The 22,344-nt window shown below is 31.8% G+C and overlaps 1 protein-coding gene across 1 annotated transcript in view; it reads right to left on the bottom strand.

The window, feature by feature from the left end:
• Positions 1-22,344, bottom strand: part of MDGA2 (MAM domain containing glycosylphosphatidylinositol anchor 2) — an 835,318-nt gene that overhangs the window by 71,481 nt on the left and 741,493 nt on the right. The window contains exon 10 of the mRNA XM_024118322.3: positions 14,685-14,833. Within this exon, the coding sequence (XP_023974090.1) occupies positions 14,685-14,833 (149 nt within the window). The remainder of the gene's footprint in view (positions 1-14,684; positions 14,834-22,344) is intronic.

Here is a 22,344-nt window from a genome sequence, read left to right on the forward strand (position 1 = left end):
TCTGTCTTAGAACTGCTTTTGCTGCATCCCATAGGTTTTGGGTCATCATGTTTTCATTGTCATTTGTTTCTAGGTATTTTTTGATTTCTTCAGTGATACCTTGGTCATTAAGTAGTATATTGTTTAGCCTCCATGTGTTTGTATTTGTTATAGAATTTTTCCTGTAATTGATAACTAGTCTCATAGCATTGTGGTTATGTATCATTTAAAGCTTGTGTTTCCTTATTTATTTTCATTTTGGATGATCTGTCCATTGGTGAAAGTGGGGTGTTAAAGTCCCCTACTATGATTGTGTTACTGTCGATTTTTCCTTTTATGGCTGTTAGCATTTGCCTTGTGTATTGAGTCCACTATTTCTTGTAATAGAACTACTCTATTTTTCCAATAGACATTTGAAGATATAATGCCTGCAAAACTAAATATAAAAAATATACAGTTTACATATGCATTTATTTTCCTCTGATATACATATGTTTTGCTTTTATCTCTAAGCTCAATAATTTTCTGGCTCATATTTCTTTTTTAAAAAAAATTATTTATTTATTTATTATTTATTTTTGGCTGAGTTGGGTCTTTGTTGCACGTGAGCTTTCTCTAGTTGCAGCAAGCAGGGGCTACTCTTCATTTTTGTGTGCGGGCTTCTAACTGAGGTGGCTTCTCTTGTTGTGCAGCACGGGCTCTAGGTGTGCAGGCTTCAGTAGGTGTGGCACACAGGCTCAGCAATTGTGGCTCACTGGCTCTAGAGCGCAGGCTCAGTAGTTGCGGCTTATGGGCTTAGCTGCTCCACAGAATGTGGGATCTTCTCAGACCAGGGACTGAACCTGTGCCCCCTGCATTTGCAGGCGTATTCTTAACCACTGCACCACCAGGGAAGCCCCTGGCTCATATTTCTTGACTTCATTCATGTTTCTACTCAACATCAACTCCTAAGAAATGTGTCCCTGACCACACTATTTCATATAGTATCAATTTCATTCTTTACTCCATGATCATGCTACATTTTATCCCCAAAACATTTTTTTACTATCCAAAATCATTATAGCTGTTTATTTGTGGACAGGATTTCTTCCTAAATCAAAAGGAAAGTTTCATAAGGTAAGGAGTTTTTCCTGCGTATATTGTTAGGGATGTTTCTGTCTTCTCATTAGCTCAGAGTGGGAGGCAGATCTCTGTCCTCAGCTGTGGTCCCAATTGAAAGGCAACAGGAAGAGTTTCAGACAACATCCTTGATATAATGTCCTACAAACAACCCCCACACATATCATCATACCACTGTTAGTAATAAAGCCAGATACTAATAAAGCCACACATATCATCTAATCATTTATTGGTGATAAAACCAAAATGATCCTTAACATTTCTATTCCTGGTGCTTATTATAAAATATAAGGTAAAACTTCAGAGTACATAAACCTCATCCAGAATTTCAGAAACTAAAGGTTACCAAAATATATTCCATTTGCCATGGATAGAGCTGTCTTGAAGGGGGGAATAGCTAAAATTCTGGTTCTTGATTTCTTGGTATCATGTGTGCTGCCTTGGGCAGCTCTTTCCTTCTCAATTTTATCTTTTGTCACCTGTCTCTTAGCATCTTGATACTCTAACACTGGATTTTTTTTTTTTTTTTTTTTTTTTTTGGTGGTGGAGCTATTTAGGCTCATTTTTATACCAGTTAAATAACTGTGATTTTTGGAATACCAAATACAAACTAATTATTTAAATAAGTAAGGAAATACAGTTATGATTAAAGCATTAGGAGTCTCAACCCTTTTGAAAGTAGGACTTCTTGTCCCCACAGTAATGTCTCTTATAACCTCATTATGTTCCTCTTAGTTGTCAATTTGTTCCTATGCAGGTGATCTGTCTTGCAAATTGTCAATGGGTTTTTACACACTGACCAGTCAAAATATATTCTCAAAATATATAGATTTAAACTGTATTCCAACTCAGATTTATTCTCTTATTCCTGAACATAATTAAGGATTATGAATGTAGTCACTGAATTTTGGGGTCATTTACTTCATTTCATTTAGTTTTTAAGAATAACTAAAATGGCAACTGAATGCAGGAGAAGTTTATTATTTTTTTATTTTAGCTAATGTACTTGATTTTTCAAAATTTTATTCCATCTTTCCCCCAGATTGAAATATAAGTCCACTTCTTACGAACATGGTTTGATAACTGTCTCAAAATGATGAACATGTGGAAAAAGTAGATAAGCCTCTGTTACTTCTCAAGTTTTCACGAGATTCTCTGAGTACAGAATGAATTTTAAAGACACGAGTTTTCCTTTATCTCTACTTTATGTGTTGCATAGCATTAATCATTTCTGATAATATTCTATTCATTTATTTTATTATTATTATTTTATCTTATTTTTATTTTTTGGTCTGCTCTCTACCAGGATACAAGGTCCATGAGATCATGGCCTTTTTCTGTCTCGTTTACTTCATATTCCATGTACATATAACAGTATGTAACGTTTAATTACAAAATAAGAATTAACGTTAAGGCTTTGATGAATTACTTAAAGGAGAATGTGTCAGATTTTAGTGTTCTTTTACATAGATCATATGTATGCAAGGGCATTTATTTCATTCTTTATTTATTGACTCAGGCACTCAAAACACACAAGCCCCTTTGAGTTCTTTATACTTTCATTATTTGAAATAAATGGTACAACTTCATAAATAAATCTTTACTTTTTTTTTTAGTATTTTTATAAGTAAACTTAAGAAGTAGATCTTTCTGAGGTTATATTTCAGCATAAAATCAAATGGTATTATTAACATATTCAATCAAATACTGCTGGCCAGAAAGGCAGATCTGGGTAGTAATTTGAGCTCTTCATAAATATTTGGTTCTTTTATTACTTGCAGTACTTAAGGATAACACTTGTTTGCCCTGTTTAACCTCAGATCATGTCATAGTGCTTACTTTGTACAAGGAAATATGAACAGAAGTGACATGTGCTCCTTCCAGGAGGAGGATTTTCAAAGCTGGTGCATGTTTCAACATGGTCCCTTCCAAAAAACAATTGATATTGTAACGATTGTTTTGTATCAATATACAGTAGTACTTAACCTAGTACACCAATATTTGTGGAACACTAGGACACCTAAGGAAAGGATAATACAAAAAATATAGAGGAGACAGTATAAAGGAAAAAAAAATTATATGTTAAGTGAAACTATTCTTACCAAAGATTCTTCTAGAGTTTGTTTGTTACATTTAGGACCTTTTATTGCAGCACCTTATAAAAACATATATGTTCAAATTAGATTCTTTAAGAAAAGAAGCTGCTAATTAAATATAAGAAGACTTCCTATGAATTTTTTATTGTGTCATTTTGTTAAGACATGGATCTTTGAGAATAAATTTCAGCTTAGTGTCTTTAGAACATTAAAAAATGTTGCATAGATATATTGATAAATTAAAGTTACTTTACATTATAACATGAAGCTTCCTTCACATTTTATGTTTTAAAATTTCATCATTTTACATTTCTTTGAAAACATTCCATTAAATATGTGCCTAATATTCATCTCAGTAACAGTTCATTTTTCTCTCAATATAAACAATAACATTCAAGAATATTTTATTAACATATAAAAATGAGAAAACCAATATTAACATGTTTTGACATAAGATACTGTAAAGACAACAATCACTTAAGCAGTGAACATTTTCTTCACCTCTGCCTTCTTGCTCCCTTTTTTCCCCAACCTACACTTAATCATCAAATCCTTCTGATTTTGCCACATAAATTTCTCTCCAGTTACCAGTGTAGCAGCACTGATTCAGGTCATTATATTTCACTTGAAATAAAACAACAGCTTTTACTCTATGCTGTCCCTTATTTTGTACCACGATAGTGATTATTTGACTCCTCTGTTTTGGCTCTTTATGTGTCTTCCCACTTCTCTCAAGGCAAAGTCCAATTTATTTGGACTAGTTCACATGGCCCTTCATGATCTCAGTCCCTCGTATCTCCACTTTGATCTCTTCCTTCTCTCCTGAACTATGATTCAGGAAAGGTCCAGATATACTGCATTATTTTCAGTTCTCCAAATGTTATCAAGCTGGCTTTGTATCCAGGCACTTGTTAATTTCATCCAAGTCCCTTGATCTGGGTAACTTCTCTTCACCCCTCTGGTATCAGTTTGCTAGTACTTCTTCCATCAGCATTCCTCACCTCCCAAAGTCATCTTAGGTTCCCCTCGAATGTTTTCCCATAATACCTTATATCCACACTTATTATAATACTTATCAAACTATATTGTAGTTTGATATTTGCTTGGTTGCCTATCTCCTTGTTTGTTTTAAACTCTCTGAAGAAAAGAACTATCCTCTCACCATCCCATCCTCACTCCTTTGGCAACTCAAATGCTTGACAGAGCCTTTCATCTTTAATCTGAACTTAGTACATATTTTGTTGATTACATGAAATAATTCTCTCTAATTAATGACTTATTTATAAATTGACATGAAATATAGAATAGAGATTTAAGTATTGTTTTAAAATAAAGCCTAATCCCATTTTGTCTAGTCTCATTTATTTAAGGCAAAGCAAATCCCTATTCTTGTATTGGCATTTTTAATTTATAAACTTATTTTGCCTGGAGAAGGTGCAGCAAGAGGTGAGTAGACATTACAGCCCTTCATGATAGAGCCCTGTGCCGCCTATCCAATCTCATCTCAAAAAAAACCCCACCTCTCTTTATATTCTAATAATTCATTGAATTACATCTAGTTTTATAGCAGTAAAGTATAAAAGTTAAGAAGAGAGCTTTTAGAATTAAACAAAAAAGGTTAATAATCTAGTTCCCCAGTGACCTCTCTCTCTCTGTAGAGCATGGTTATACAGCTTAAATTCTGTAAGATTATTTCTGCATCTAAACAACAGTGATAATACCAATTTTCCAGAATTTTTGGTATTTAATATTATACTTGAATATTTTCCTAATTTACATTTTTTTCTGAAACCAATTATTTTATTTTATTAAAAAATTTTAAAAGATAGTAATATCATACCATAATTGAACAATTTATAAAATTTATAAATTTAAATTGTAAAGTTAAAAGTTTATAAATATTTAAAATTTTAATTTTTATTTATAAAATTAAAAGTTGAGGAAAAGATATCCAGAAACAGAAAAGCCTTGTATAAAATATATACATGCATTGTTGGTGGAAAAGCAGATATATTCTCAAATATAGAAGAGATTAAAGGAATAAAAATATAATATTCAAATATGTTGACATAAGTTTATAAATATAGAAGTGTATAATTTAATTAAAATATGAATGGCAACTGAAGTTAATACAAAAAGAGAGAAAATTTCAACAGAAAATTACTACAACAGAAATTAGGAAAAAAGGTAGAGTCTATCAGAAGGAGGAGGAGGATGAGGGGGAGAAGGAGGAAACGGAAGAAAAATATAAAGATAAAGGCACATGGCTCAGATGGTATTCAGCTTAATTATACTTGCCAGACTCTAAGCCAGATGACTTGAGTTCAAATCCAGCTTAGTCTTTCATTTAATTCTATGATCTTGGATGAGTTACTTAACCCCATGGTTTCTTTAGCCTTAGGATAGAAATAACAATAGTATCTACCTCATTGTGTTGTTTTAAGAGTTAAACATGATGATATATGTAAAGCACCTAGAATAGTGTCAGACTGTATGGTATTGATATATATATACACACACACACACACACATCAAGGACAGCTCAGCTATTAAAAATAGGTAATGCCTATGATATTCAAACTATTACCTTCAAATTTCTACTCAACTTCTTGCTTCCATCTTTTCAGAAATGGTTTCCTTAATTTGAAGTATGCTAAAGCAACTTAAGCACTTTGTGATATTTTGCATTTCTTGTTTGAACTTTTTAAAACAGAATAGAAACTTGGAAAAGCCAGCAATCTATAATCAAGCTATCATACAGCAGTAGTTATTGTATGTAACTTTATTAATATTTTATTGAAATCTGTCATGTTCAACATTTATTATTCAAAGGTAAATATTGTTCCAGCTATTTTAGGTAAAATATTTTAACTGCTGAAAAGTAGTCGGGTTTTTGGTATAGAAATAGTGTAAAAATAAGTATGACTCCATATTTTAAAACAACTTAAGAAACTTAAAGAAATACAACTGAAAATGATAAAGCTAAATAAATAGTAATTTATATTTAGAAATGAAAAGAAGTAATAGGAAATAGTTATCAATTCAAGACAACTCTGACATTCATTCTTGAAATCTGAGGGAATATTCACTGAGGAGTTGTGTTTTAAGGTAGTCATGCTCCTTTGTAAAGCATTGAATTAGCCATCAGAATTACCAAATGCAAGTTTTAGCTTACACATACCACAATTAAGTAACTTTTAATATCTCATTAATAGGTTCCTTATAAAAAAAAATGCCCTTAGAAATATATACAAATGTATGCCTAAGGAACTGTGTATATCTTGTCCAGAAGAACTAAAGAAAATATTTGCAGTTGGGTTAGTTCTCAGTCCATGGTATAAATCTTGAAACTCAACAGTGGACTGAGAACAATATTTTAATAATCACTGGTTTTGGAAATGCATCAATCCAGGCATAACTAGAGGATGCACCTCCAGATGGAACTTAATGGTTACCTATTATAACATGTAAATTCCAAATCCATTCATTCCACAAATGGTATTGAGCACCATATGCCAAGCTCTGTTCTTAAATCAGTATTTATAATACTGTTTTTCATATTGAGATCATATAGGAATGTTAGTATAAGGAAAAGCCAAAAGATGAAAATGGAATCTGATCTTAGTCTCTTTATTATAGTCTGAAAATATAAAACAGTGGTTCTCAAAGTGTGGCCCCAAACCAACATCACACAGGAAGTTTTTAAAAATACAAATTCTTGGGCCACACCCCAGGCCCACTATACCAGACTCTGGGGGTCGGTCACAGCAACTGTTTTAACAAGCCCTATGGATGATTCTGATGCTCACTCAAATTTGAGAACCACTTATAAAAGACAAAGAAAACTGTGTTAAGTCTATTAATAGATACAGTACATAAATAGATTATAAATCCATATACAAATTTGTACTCAAACAAGCAACTTCCATGCTGTTAAAGCCTAAAAAAAAGAAAACGACTGTTAACCCCAACTCCATTTTTCATTTCAAGTTTTGATCATGTTTTTCCTGACAAGTAGCTGAAAGAGTGACTATTTTGGGGCTTCCCTGGTGATGCAGTGGTTAAGAATCCTCCTGCCAATGCAGGGGACACGGGTTCGAGCCCTGGTCTGGGAAGATCCCACATTCCATGGAGCAACTAAGCCCGTGCGCCACAACTACTGAGCCTGCGTTCTAGAGCCCGCGAGCCACAGCTATTGAAGCCCGTGCGCCTAAGGCCTGTGCTCCACAACAAGAGAAGCCACTGCGATGAGAAGCCCGTGCACCGCAACGAAGAGTAGACCCCGCTCGCCGCAACTAGAGAAAGTCCGCACACAGCAACGAAGACCCAACGCAGCCAAAAAACAAAAAACAAACAAAAAAAAGTGACTGTTTTCCATTGAACTCTACACTCCCAGTCATTTAAGACACTGAATATATATATTGGTCTGTTGGATAGTTTCTTTGACTGGATAAAGTCTTGGAATCCATAATAACCATGTATTTATAGGTTTATAAGTTGTAAAAAATACAGTTTAGACATTTAGAAATTGTTTTCATCCAAGGAAATATATCAGTCAGTCTTTTCTTCTTTATAAAATATTGATTCAAGTGGACAGCCAGGATAGGCTTAGATAAATTTAATTAAATTTTAATCAGTTGACCTTGGAATAATATTAAACCTATATACAGTCTTTTTTTTCTTCCTATTTCCCTCTTAAAAAAACAACACTGATTCGTCAGTATCTGGTATTTTAAAAATTTAGGGATTTTTAATCTTTAAAAATTTTGTTTTCAAGTACAAATACCTCCACCACCAACACCCCCCCCCACACACACACACTCACATATTCTTCCCTTAGTTTCCATGACATTGGCAGATTTTTCTACCTCTCAGTTCTTTCTTTTTCACTGGACCTTCTATCACTACTGTCTTCATACAGTACATTTATGTCTACATTTTTGCTAGCTTCGGTTCTCATGTCTAATCCTTCTGACCTATAAATTTACACATTCAAGGGGAAGTGTTCACTCAAATTCTAGTAACATGCTTCTAACTATGGTAACTTTTGTCTGATGTTCCTCTATCAACTCAAATTTAACAAGACCAATTTGAAAACATGAGTATATTTGCAAACTTTGATTCAATATCTTATTTCTGGCAATAATTTAATACTTTTTCACTCCAAATGTCTCTTTGAGGTTGCTCATTTTCCACTACATTCAGGGTCAAGAAAAAGGAAAATTCTAATTAATTTTCCTTAGCAGTATTACTACACAAAATGAAATCTGTACCAAAGGCCACAGACTCAGAAAAACTCCTCAGAAAGTACTTGGAATTTTCCAAGACAAAATACCCTTATTTCACAAAGCCTTCTATATCAAAGGTCTGTAGGTCATCCAGGTCTTTAAATTTACTGTGCTTATTCCTCCTAGTAGATACATTGTAATGTTAGTATTTATAGGAATAAAGGGAATATGTGCAGTGCCCTTCACTTGGAATATCAAGACAATATCATTTTTTACCAACTGGCTTATGGCTTATTTCTTTTGTGGAGCCAAAAAGACCATTTACAAAATGGCTTCTCTACATTTCTCTATATCCTTTACTCTCTTCTTCGTCTATATATTTGATAATTTCTTGAGCATTCACTAAAGAAATTGATGTAAACAGCAGAGAACATAAGGTCACTATACTCTTAAAAACTGTTTCTCAAAATTAAATCAATATTCAAGTTCTGTCCATTTCAAAATTTTCTTAATTCATTTTTTCTTTCTCTCCCCCTTCACTACTCTAATTTAAATCTTACTCAGACTTACTTCAAACATGCCTAACTGTGGCCTTGCCTCTATTGTAATATCATTCAATGTACTATGTATGATATGATCAGATTAATCTATCTATAGATGTCATTTTACTCATGATTTAAGACTATAAAATCAATTCAGATGATCTGTCAATTCGCCACAGATTTCCCTGGACTTGGCATTAAATGCTCTTTGTCAAATGGTTCCGCCAAACACCTCTCTCAATAAAATCTGTCCAATGGGCTTAAGTCAATTATGTACATTATTCTAATATACATAATTCTAATATTATTGTTATATTCTAATATTATTATATTATCTAATAATATAATAATTATTATTCATAATAATAGAATATTCTATTCTATTCACTTCTATCTTATTCTACCATTTTCCTTCAGCATCTGTAGACTGTGCCATAGAAAATAATACTTCATACAAGATGCTAAAGCATAAAAAGCCATCTCTTCAAATTTTTCTGCCTCTTCTATCAATGCATTAAGTTAGGTATTAGCTGTATTAATAACCATAGTTACAATGCATATGGTCATCTATGTATAAAATAAATTTATAAAATTTTAATTACTATGATCTATTAAAACATTAACACTTTAATAAACAATAATAAGCAATAAATTATTCAATAAAATAAACAATATGTTTTAAATGGAAGGAGAAATAAACTCTAGCTCAATCATAGTAGCACATTATGAAGACTAAAATAAAATTTATAATAAATTCATCCAGTAATCAATTTTACCCAAAAGTATATTTGTGATTAGTGATTTCTTAATTTTTCATTATTAACAATAACTATTTATGAAGATAAACCTATAAAAAGTAACAAGTCTCTACTTTGCTGATCATGTCACTTAACCACTATGTCACAGTACTAACTGCTCCCATTCATGTTACTATGGAATTTTGGACATGCTCCTATTATAGCACTTTTGTTAACAGGACATTGAGGACAATACTTTTTTAAAATCCTGGTACTCACTAGATGATTAATTTACTAAAAGTTTTGTTGACTGACTGGGTAAGCATGTGGGTACGATAATTCTAAGCATTTTAATATATCAAGATTTAAGAAGACAGGAACACGGTGAATTAAAATATTTTATTCAATAAAATATCCCACTTTCCAAAGATGACAGTCAAAAAATCACATTCATTGTGCATGTCTTAGGGGGAGTATAAAAAGGAGACTATAGAAGTCTAAAATCCTTTATTATCAGAACCTATAGTGTGTATGTTAAATGGAGTCAAATGATGTTTGTGTTGTTTGGTATATTCAGATAATTTAGAAATAGCTGTGCTTGTTTCTTAATTCCTTAGATACTAAGAAAAGCAGACATTCAAATAACCTTTTTCTCTTTTCTGTTAAGCAACAAATGAAGCAAAAAATTGGGAGGCTAGTAGCTGTCTAAGGAGATTATACAATTGCTTAGCTGAGCCTAAAAAGTACAAGTTAAGGACATTAAGATTTTGAGAAAACTTTATTTCCACACTAATTTTTTAACTTCACATGAAATATCTATTCTCTTTTTAAGTTTTTTAAAGCAGTGATTCCAGAATTCCAGTGCTTTTTTATAGATCAACTGCAGCAACTTTTAAGAAAAGTGTATAAGCCAATACTCAAATTCTGAGACAATTTTCCTCATTATATTTAAATAAAGACCCTACAGTTTAACCAAAAGGGGCAGCTAATTTTACCAGAAAGGTGGGGGAATGCTGGGTTCAGTTTACCAACTCCATCCAGCCAGGGATTTAATAATATACTAGTGATTTTATAATCTTACTTAATTTAAGAATAAGTAATAAAGTTTCTAACAGTTTGTGGATTAAAAACAAAGTCAGATGCTTTACAACTGAATTTGCCATGGGTCTTAAAGGAGCAAATTTGCTTCTCAGACTTCATTGAATCAGAAGTGTGTTGTACACTTTAGGCCATGTTTGATATTAAAAGGGGAAGTACTTTTCATTAGATAATCTAGATAATTTATGGATAGAAGAAATTAGATATATAGGCTCAAAATAAAAATATAGGGTAAAATAACGATTTAAAAATAATAAAATATGTAACATAAATTAATAATCCCTTGAAGAAAACTTAGTCTCATGGTCAAAGACATAAATACTAATTATTAGAGAAGAAAATCCATTTTAAAATTTATGTTGCTTAGGTTACATTCCTAACATAGTTTATTTAAACATCATCCAGGTTATGTTGGTTACATTCAAAAGCTCATAGATTCAAGATTCTAAGCTTGGGACATGAAAAAGGCCATATGCATGTCATATAAAATCTTCATTACAATGATCATCAGATCAGAATTCAAGAGTGATTATTTTAAATGCTGGTGTCTGATTGTGTGTTCAAACAATGTTGATAACCATATGTACATACCTGAGGAAGAAGGAATCTAAATTTTCTAAGATAATATAGAAAAATAACCTTATTTTACTTAATGACTTTGTGTCCTATTATTAAACAGGGGATATTCTTAAAGAATTATATCAATTTCATTGTATCTAGAATGCTTCTGCCCTATCATCCTCAATTTTGGTGTGCAAGGGGATCTTCAAAAGAAATGATGTCTATTGAGGCCATTTTGCATGTTAAGATTTTTCATGTAAGGGTTAAGTGTAGAGAATATGGGAGTGGGGAAAAGAGCAGTGTTTATACATGATCTTTCTGTTCCTACACCATGTCTACGAACATTTCCTTTCCATTCATATTGGCAGAACAGCAGAAGGCCATTACTCTTTATTGCGACACCCACAAAAGATATATCAAAGTTTCTCTTCCATGGCAAGATGTAGTATCTTAGTAAAATTATCAATAGAGTATTACAAAAAAAGCACTCCAGGAAAAAATAATACTTGTTTCTAAATATAAAAGAAAATTCTAGTAAAATAAATAATGCTAAGGCAAGTAAAGAGTTAGCTTCAGTCATTGTGTAAGAGAAAGGATTGTTTTCTGGACCATGGTTTATAACACTAGAAATATGTTTTCCTCTAGTGCATAGCATGAATCTCACAAACTTGGGAAGAGTAGTGTTAGCAGCAGACTTATCGATCTGATCAGGAAGGTTTTAAAGTAAGACTCAAAGTGGAAGAGAAAAATGTGAATCAGTAAAATGGATATTATGAAGGACAGCAGGTTTGAAATAAAAATAAGACATAGTGAAAAAAATGTCTAGAAATTATTTTTTGAAAATCATGGTTTAGAATAATACTTAGGCCTAGATTATACAGTGTACTAAATAAAACTGAAATAAAAATAGTAGATATGTTAAGCTCTTAAGATGCACTTAAATAAAACTGTTACACAACCCAGGCAGATGAGTGCAAGAATTGCCACAGATGTTTGTGCAGAGAGTGCCCTGCACAAGGGAACCTGGCCTGTGGGATAAGTGGGGGATGTATTCTACTCCACACTTCGACTGCCTGACAGGTAATCATTATCCTCCACTTCCCAGGTAGGAGCCTAGGTTTGGTATGTTCAGAAACCTGTTCATGGTTATATAGCTAAAAATGATAAGGCTAGATTGGCTAGAATCGAAGCCAGATGTGTCAGGAATTCATAATTTTCACAAAACACAGTAAGGGGAAATTTATACACATATATCCATGCATATATAATATATTCTAAAGTAGCAGAGTAGGGGGAAATTACCTAACTAATTTGTTCACAAGGATGAACACAGACTGGGAAATATGTGTCACTGCATATCAGGGAGTTATATACTAGTTTTATGATCAGGAAACATAAAGACAGGAATTTAGCGGAGATGCTCATATCAGGAAAGGAAAATCTAAGAAGAGAAACTGTCATTGGAAAATAGCATAGCAATTCTAGCAAAAAAAATTATAGAAGGTAGTGTATTAATAACTAGTACAATATATGGATGAGAAGGAAGGGCATTAGTTAGGTGGATCCCTTTTAGGAGGAAGTCTAATTCTGCTAAAATCGCTCCAGTTGAGGGGAAGGACAGAGATGGTAATCATTCTGTTAAATTTGACTCACGCGGAAGGTGACTTGCATACATAATGGAGAATTTGGGAACGAAGGTTTAGAAGACTGTTAGCGTAAAAGAAAGGAATGATGAGTAGGGTTGGGCAAATTAATTTGGCAGATTAAAACAGGCAGCCCTTCAGCATACAGGAAGCAAAAGGCAGTTACCCAGACACTCCAAAAAAATATAGCTGAGGAAGAAAGTGAGAAACTAAAGATGAAATTCTGACTCTATTGTTGCAAAAAAACCTATAACCAGAAAAAAGGAAAAGACACCTAAATAAAATGATTCAATTTTACAAATAGCAATTTGGTGTTAGGCTCTTAGGTTTTTGCAAACATAGGTCATAAAAGATGAATGTGAATGATCAAATCATGTAGTAAGGACTTGGAAATGAATGTGAGGTGTCTAAAGTCAAGAATGTGTTAAGATGCTCCAAATATAAAAGATCTAAAAATATTAACTGTGTTGAGAAAAGAAAAAGAAAGGGATAAGCCCATAAACTGAGGGCAACTGCCGATCTTTCTTTATTCTATCTTCTCTATCAATAAAAATTATCATTAAATTAGAATGAGTAAAACAAACAATTTTAATATGGATTTGGGATTTACTCAGATTTACTTAGGGACCAAAGTAAATGAGAGTAATAGAGAAAGTTTCCAAATGATCCACTCCTGTCTACCATGTCTGTGACCTGTGAATACTTAGACAAGAAGGATAAGAATATTCAACTTACAATGTATCTTAATTTTAATGATGTGTCTTACATAGTCTTTTATTATAACTTTGTTAACAAGATTAAAAAAAACATTGGTCTTATGATAGTAACACTGAGTGGATTGCTGATGGTCGACCAGTCTTTCTCCAAGCAAATTCTGTCCTTTCTACTATCCAGACTCAAAATGCTATTGTGTGATTTAGCTAAGGAAGTGGAAAACACATTTTACAAATCTATGGATATTACAAAGATGTGAAAGAGAGCTAACAGCTTATGTGGTAATCAAATAAATCTTCAAAAACGTTTTGTTATGCTGAAATAGTCACTCCAGATAACCTACTATGTAACAGGAAATAATGTAAAGACCTACATTTAAATTTCAAAAATATCATTTATACCAATGAAGGATAACTGAGTTTAACAGTGGTTCATTTGAAAAAGCTATGATATTTTTACACAATCTATAATCTTCAGCTACTTTAGGAAAACATCATATTTCATTGTTTCTTCTTATTTTACCAAAACATTTCTATTCTACAGACACATTAAATTAGCTTTTAAAAATCCTATATATAGTTTGAACCCCTCAGAATAAAAATATGTAGAATTTCTAGCTTAGGAAATAAGACAAAGAATTATGCAGTATAGGTTAAGTGTGAGAACATCTTAAATAAGTTTCTTTCACAGAAATTATACCATGTAATTTCTATAGCACTTGTAATGATGAAGGATTTCAGAGAGCTCACTTAATATGTCTCCTGTCATAGCAAAAAATGCATAAATTAATTTCAAAGATTTGTAAATAATTTGGAACAGTTCTGGGTAAGGTAATATTATCTTTGATATAGAAAAATATATTCTGGAATTCATGCAAATTGATTAAAACTTTATAGCAACACTTCATAGTAACAAGGTCTTCACAGAGGATCATACACACACAAAAGAAGACAATTAAATTCCTCACCTGCCTAATACCCAACCGGTATGCAACGATCCGATCTACTGCATCAGGATTCATTTGAGTCCACTGTAGACTGTAGGAGTAAACACGGTGTCTGTTCTGCCACACAGGATTATAGGTATCGTAATAGAATTCTGGAGCATAGGCCTTTCCTAAAAACAGAAAGAGTCCTTAAATTTAAAAGACATGTTACAGTTAAACACACTTATTCTTTACACCCTTTTATTACTTTCTACTTCATGTTCCATAAATAATTCTTGTATTTAAAAAGTCATGTGATTAAAATCGAATCAATTTCTGGAGAATTTGAGAAGAGATGCAAGATTTCCTGGTTGGTTGTATAAGCAGTGTAAGAGGAAGAGAAGAATCAAGGATGACTGCAAGTTTTTTGGTCTAAGCAACCAGAAGAATGAACTTTCCATCAACTGATATGTAAAGCTATGGGAGGATCAAATTTGGGGGGAGAAGATCAGGAAATTATTTTTGAACAATTTGAATGATCTAAATGGAGCCATTAAGTGGGATACACTTGACTAGAATTCAGGAGAGGCCAGGGTTGGAGATATAATCTTGCTAACCATAGGCATATAGATAAGAGTTTAAATTTAAGCCATGAGACTGATGAGATCACCAAGGGAGTGTGTGTGTGGATAGAGAGAAAGGCTAAGGTCTGACCACTGGGGCAATCCAAGGTTAAGAGATATGGGAGGAGATAACAATCCCCACAAAGGCCTGAGACAGAACAACCAGTGAACAGGAGGAAAATTTAAAATGTGGTGTCCTAGAGATCAAAAGAAGTATATCAGTGAGATAGGGGTATGGGATTAAGAGACACAAACTACTATGTATAAAATAAGCAACAAGGATATACTGTACAGCACAAGGAAATATACCATCATTTTATAATAACTTTAAATGGAATATAATCTATAAAATATTGAATCACTATGTTGTACACCTGAGGCTAATATAGTATTGTAAATCAACTATACTTCCAGAAAAAATAAACAAATAATAAAAAAGAAGTATATCAGCAAGTAAATGATCAACTCTGTCAAAAAAGAATCAGCGAAGATGACAATTTGCGCTTATATTATCCATGTCTTTGGTCACTAAACTTAAATAAACCAAATAAAAACTTAACAACACAAGAACTTTGGTCAATAACAAAAAAGGCTTTTATTTAGATTTTAAGGATATGTGAGGTACATATAGTATATGTAACATACATAAACCATCTCAGTTTTTGTCTTTTAATTGCCAAATAAAAAAATGCACAGACCATGGGAATTATATGTCCAACTTTTTTTTAAATTAATTAATTAATTAATTTTTTGCTGCATTGGGTCTTCATTGTTGCGTGCGGGCTTTCTCTAGTTGTGGTGAGCAGGGGCTGCTATTCATGGTGGTGTGCGGGCTTCTCATTGTGGTGGCCTCTCTTGTTGCCAATCATAGGCTCTAGGTGTGCAGGCTTCAGTAGTTGTGGTGCGTGGGCTCAGTAGCTGTGGCTCTCGGACTCTAGAACACAAGCATAGTAGTTGTGGCGCACGGGCTTAGTTGCTCCCAGGCATGTGGGATCTTCCTGGACCAGGGAATTGATCCCGTGTCCCCTGCACTGGCAGGCAGATTCTTGACCACTGTGCCACCAGGGAAGTATCCCAACTTTTTGATATTCTGAAATATAGATTTTTTTCACACCATCTATTTTTTACCAATACATTTATTTATTAAATCAATATTTAGTTAGAGCATATTGAATGTCAAGTAGTGTTCTAGGCAATGAACGAGGAGGTATGGCCTCTGTCTTCATGGAAATTGCTTACATTTTCTCCAACTTTTCAAATAGCTTTGCAATTTTTACTGGATTATGATTTAATAAGTTGTACATCATTCAACAGATTTTTTTTAGAAATTAGATTAAATATTAAATGTCCTCCTGGGGTTTTCCTCCTGGGTTCCTGTATGCAGGAATATATCTTACCTGTTTTTTTCTCTTTCTTCATCATTAGTCACCTATCATCTAGGGATTGCAGAAGAGTTGATTCATAAGAATTTATAACAGATAGTTAAAGTATGAATGTTGAACACTAAGAATGAAAGTGATGGTCTCTATTACCCTGGTGAGGTTCACCAGGAAAAAATGTCAGATGAACTGAATTTAATTTTTGACAAATTTACCAGTAAAATTAAATATATTGAATTAAATATCTGGATTTTAGTAACATTTGGGAAAGTCTCCTATATCAACACTGTGTGCATTAAAAAATGTTCTATGAATATTCATTCAGTTTTATTGAAAATGGATTATCAACTCTATACAAACAATCTTGCAAAGAAGGAGGTCTCTGGAAAAGAGCCATCACGTTCATTTTATTTCTTCTATATCTTGTATGATTATTTTTACTTATTACTAACTAAATGATAGCACAAATTCATGTTCACAACACTTAGCAAAATCTAGATGAGAGGAACACAATATACTGAATGAAGGAATCAATACCCAAAACATCACTGACAACCTGTATTTGAGACCAAATTTCCCAAACTGTTATTGAGGAGGTACATTTAGTAGTAGCCTAGATAAAGAGCCAGGGGTTTTGATTTAAAATAAGCATCCCAAACCTATAAGTGAAGTAATAAGCTTTTTAAGTGAGAAATGTCAACTTAGAGTGTTTTCATTAGATATTAGTGTCTAGATTGAATTGAGGAGATAGAGTCTCAATCGTTGGTTTTTCATTTTGCTTATTGTTTTTTTCTTTTTTTTTGAGGGGCACAGGGAGAAGAGGGGCTTGCTTCTGTTTTTTAGCCAAGAGGGAAATACAAGGGGTATTAGATTTAGTTCTAAGTATCACTTTTTTCATAAAATGAATGATACATTCAAATAGAATTGAGAAGAGAATAAAGTCTATTTAGCATGGAAAAGGAAAAAAAAAATCTCTCAGAAACTGGCAAATGAAGTTTTCTGAGAGTTGAAGCTCCATCACAGGCTAAATTTTAACAGATCTATGAAATAAGATGAATGCCAGTGAGTGGCTATTAAAGGATACATATTTTGACTTAGAAATGTTCTAGCAATCCTCTCTGAATACGGATGATTTTCCCTTCACTAGAGGTATTTAGTCAATACCTAACTGCCATTTAGCAGGGTGGAGATGGGTGAGTGACTGTCCACAAAATGGCCATTAAGGTAAGGCACAGTCTCAAATCTCTAGGGTGCTATGAAACATTTGCCTACTGTTTCTTGTATTATTTCCATTGTTTTAAGCACACTTATTTATAAATTCCATTTAATGTTCCTATTATCTGTATTCTAATCCTGCTTTTTGTGGACTGCCAGAAGGGTAAACTAGCTGCATGTCATAAATGCAAATTGTCATAATACTAGAACTGATTGTTTATCTAAATAAATACTTTTCAGGTTATTGAAGCAGTTTGACACTGAAGTTAAAAAAAAAAATTCTCATGACCTTGTGAATGACATGAATTTGTTTATCAAAATCTATTTTCAAGGTTGTGAAAAAGTAAGCTACAATTTAACCCTCATTTGAATATTCTAAATAGATCCAATTTTACTTTAAAATTCTATCTTCATCTTTATTTTTAATTACAGATTGTTATGAAGGCTTTTCAATGTATTTTTGAAAATACTTAATTTTATTTTCATTGACTTGTCTGCATTACATATGAGTGACATCATATGTAATATTTTTTCATGAAATATTAGATTGTAAAAAGAAATAGAGATGACCAGTTCCAGTGTCTCATATGACAGATAAATTTTGGGACAGAATAGATATGGTGATGATATATGGATGTTGATATAAAGTTTTATTTTAGTTGAATAATTGTACCACCTTAGAATTAAAGATGAAAAAAGCTTTTTTAGCTGGTGCATAAATAATATTGATTAGTAACAAATAATTACTGATAAGAAATGATTTTGTGTAGTTATAGTTAAATATAAATATGCTTGCTACGTCTCAGAGCATACTTTGTACTAAACCTCATTTGGATAAACGTGATAAAGGAAAAATGCCTTCTGACTTTGAGAAATCTATCTTAAAAGTAAAAAAAAACAAAACCCACAAATTTCTTCTCTGATTTCAGAGCCAATCATATTTAATATTTATACACTTGTTTTGTAAGAAGCACATAGTATACATAGTAATACTAAGGAAATGCCCTTATAATAATCTTAGGCTGTAACAACAAAACATGACATCTGCTGGTTCAACAGGGAAAGAATTCACAATTTTTCTTCTTTTTTATCCTTCAGGCATTTTTTTTGTCCTTCTAGCAAGCATGCTAAAAATTTTTTTCATTTTCTTTTATAGTCTACTTTTATTTTTATGCAACATTGTTCAAGTTTAAATCATTTTAAACTAACTGACCTAGAACTATATTCATTATCTCAAAAAAAAAAAAAAAAAAAAAAAAAAAAAAAAAATATATATATATATAGAGAAAAATTTAATTGTTCAAACTTTAAAAAAAATTTTTTTCATTTTCTTTTATAGTCTACTTTTATTTTTATGCAACATTGGTCAAGTTTAAATCATTTTAAACTAACTGACCTAGAACTATATTCATTTTCTAAATTAGCAGATAATTTTTAGATATGTATGATTATCTACAGATTTTGGATTTTAAAATATTCTTAAAATATATATAGAGAAAAATTTAATTGTTCAAACTTTTAAAAATTTATATAAAAGTACATTTATTCTATTTTGCAAATAGTTTCTCAAAAGTGAGTAAATTGAGTTTTCAAAATATTATTTTATGCATAAACCTCAAAGTAAAATATATATGAAGAATATATGACATGTCACTTTCCTAGTCTAAAAATGTTAGATTAAAGTATAACAAAAATATTTCTTACAGGCATTCCTAAGCTTGCAAGCGGAAAGGGAATTGTTTCTTAGGGGTCAAAAAACAAAGAACTGAAAATCAGACACTGAATAGGAGCTTAGGGAGAAAAGGAGTGTTGCTGGTGTTTGTATCCTTGAGAGCTGGAATTTTAAGCCCATAGGAGATGAGGTTAATGGGCCAATTAAGATGAGATGTTAGAAATGAGGTACCACATAACAGCAAGATCAGTAAGAACAGCAATCTCAGTACTGTATAAATGAGTCAGTAAACTTTTCTCCATATTGTGTTTCGCTTGCCTACATTCTAGTGACTCAGCTTGACAGTGACTGAAAGTTCCTAAAACTCTATTTTTATCCTCACACATTTTGACTCCTTAAACTGAAATGCTTTCTTGGTGTAATTTCTACCTGCTTATCAATTCTTACCTTTTGGTACCCAAATCACAACTATCCTTCTTTTCTTTAATTACTCTTTCTTCAATGACAAATATTTATACTACCATACTTAACATTTAATTAGGAAAACACATTGTAATACTACATCAATATATAAGTACTCCTGAAAATATTTTCTGTATGATCATTTTTATTTATCTGATTAGAGGCCCTTTCCCAGATTTAGACATAATGTAATTGGGGCCAATAGAGTGGACTGAACAATGTAAAGCAACTACCGCCTTTTTGTTTTAGAATAATATTGATGTTTCAATTTTCACACACATACATTTTTTTAAAAAAATCAGAATTGCGGTATAATAGATATCTCTAAATAAAGCCAGTTTTATTTAATTATAGCCATTAAATAAATTTAATGCTACTGACCAAGAACAACCTTCCCTAGGCATGCCTATGTTTTTAATATTAATCCATCAATATGATATTTAGGATGATTTTTGCAAAGAGAAAATAAAATGGGATAATTACTGTAAAATTGATATAGCATTTATATGTTTTTATTTCTGATTGTAGTTTAAAATATTATTTTGAGAGCTTTGATAAGGATATGTTAACATAAATATTGATATGCCAGGGAAGAAAAAGTTAAGAAACTCTGTAACTTGTTCCCTTTCTCCTCAAGGATGCCTAAGGTAATTGTGACTCTACCAGACCACCTTCTAAACCAGGCTTCAGCAAACTTTTTGTGTAAAGGGTCAGACAGTAAGTATTCTAAGGCTTTAAATTGTGATCATAAGATATCTGTCACAACTATTCAACTATGATATTATAGATACTACTAATTCATGTAGTTCAAGATGATATAATTTGAGAGGGTAATGTAATACAAATTCAAAATCCTTCTACTTACCCAATGAGTTGACATGTTAATAATATTCCAAATTTTATGATTTTCAGAATTGGCCAGGTCTCTCCAATTGTACGTACTCACAGCTGAAAATCTATACCTTTCATAAGTATTCAAACAATCCAAGGAATTAAAAAAAGTGCCCAAAATGAAAAGACTTAGAAGTTCAATATTCTCACATGTAGTAGCTACATGTTGACAAAGACTTTAATAAATTTTAAGAGAATTTAGTTTATCTCTCATAGACATTTGATTAAAAGAACCAATTATAGTTTGCAGATGTATACAAGCAATACTTTAAAAAAATTCTCTAGAGCAAATTGAAATAGATTTACTATATCATTAGTGTATTCACCCCCCAAAATGGTCAACTACTATCATAGCCTTTTGGTATTCAATGTGTTATTCTCTGATATATCAACATTATTAAACCAAAAAAAATTGTAAATAAAAATAATATTTAGAATAGAGATTTAATGAGGTATTTAAAATATCACAAATTTTAAAACCTTTAAAAGAAAATGTTGACTAAAATAAAGCACTCATTTCTCATGCTTAAATTATTCTATATAAGACCCTGTTTAATGACAAATAAAAAATAGGATTCAGAATTATTCATAAAATCCTTATTATTACATCTTGCATCGTTTTGATACAGTGGTGGCTGTTAAAATGCTGTACTAACTCCATGCACTGCCCAAATTATAATATTTGCCCCCTTTCTATGGTTATGTTAAATTCTTTTATTTAATAGATTATAAACACTTTGATGGCAGATACCTCATTTTTTATATACTGTCCCCTCAGTTGAGGATATGAAGAAAACCAATTGAACTCAAAAAATATCTCTACTAAAATTTTTCATGTAAATGGTCATTTACATCTGTATTTTTGGGGGTGGAGTGAGGAGTAATTCAGGTACTTACTGCTTACAGAGTTGTCATCACAAGTACATTAACTAAAATTTTGTTGATTGGCAAAAGATTTTTAAACTTGTTAATATTATTAATGAAAATATCTCCCCAGAACAGAACACTCAAATATGTATAACCAATTTCAGTAGGACCCTGAAAGACTATTTCATCATTTTCCAGTTGTAATGTAGAAAGGAGTATTTTAGCCCAATTCCTTTCAATTTATTTTTAGGGTCTTTTTTAGGATAAATAAGATGATGTTGTCAGTTTTGTTGCAGTGAAAGCCTTTACACAAATTTCCTTTAAAGTTTTATTTAAACAAAATTTGCTGGAATAATCAATAGATCAATAAAGTATATTATTAGAATAACAAAAACTGATGTAGAGCAAAATGGAATAATGTGTTTGTATATTACTTAGAAGTTGACAAATCTCAGTTATTCTTGCTTGATCCACATAGGTGCGAAGTTGATTAGTTATTATTAACATAATCTTATAAAATGCATTCAGAGAAAATGCCATATAGCAAGATTCTCATGAAACATCTTCATAAAATTCATACTATTTATTAAAAT

This window comes from Physeter macrocephalus, chromosome 11, assembly GCF_002837175.3.
Source record: "Physeter macrocephalus isolate SW-GA chromosome 11, ASM283717v5, whole genome shotgun sequence".
NCBI classification, from domain to species: Eukaryota; Metazoa; Chordata; class Mammalia; order Artiodactyla; family Physeteridae; genus Physeter; species Physeter macrocephalus.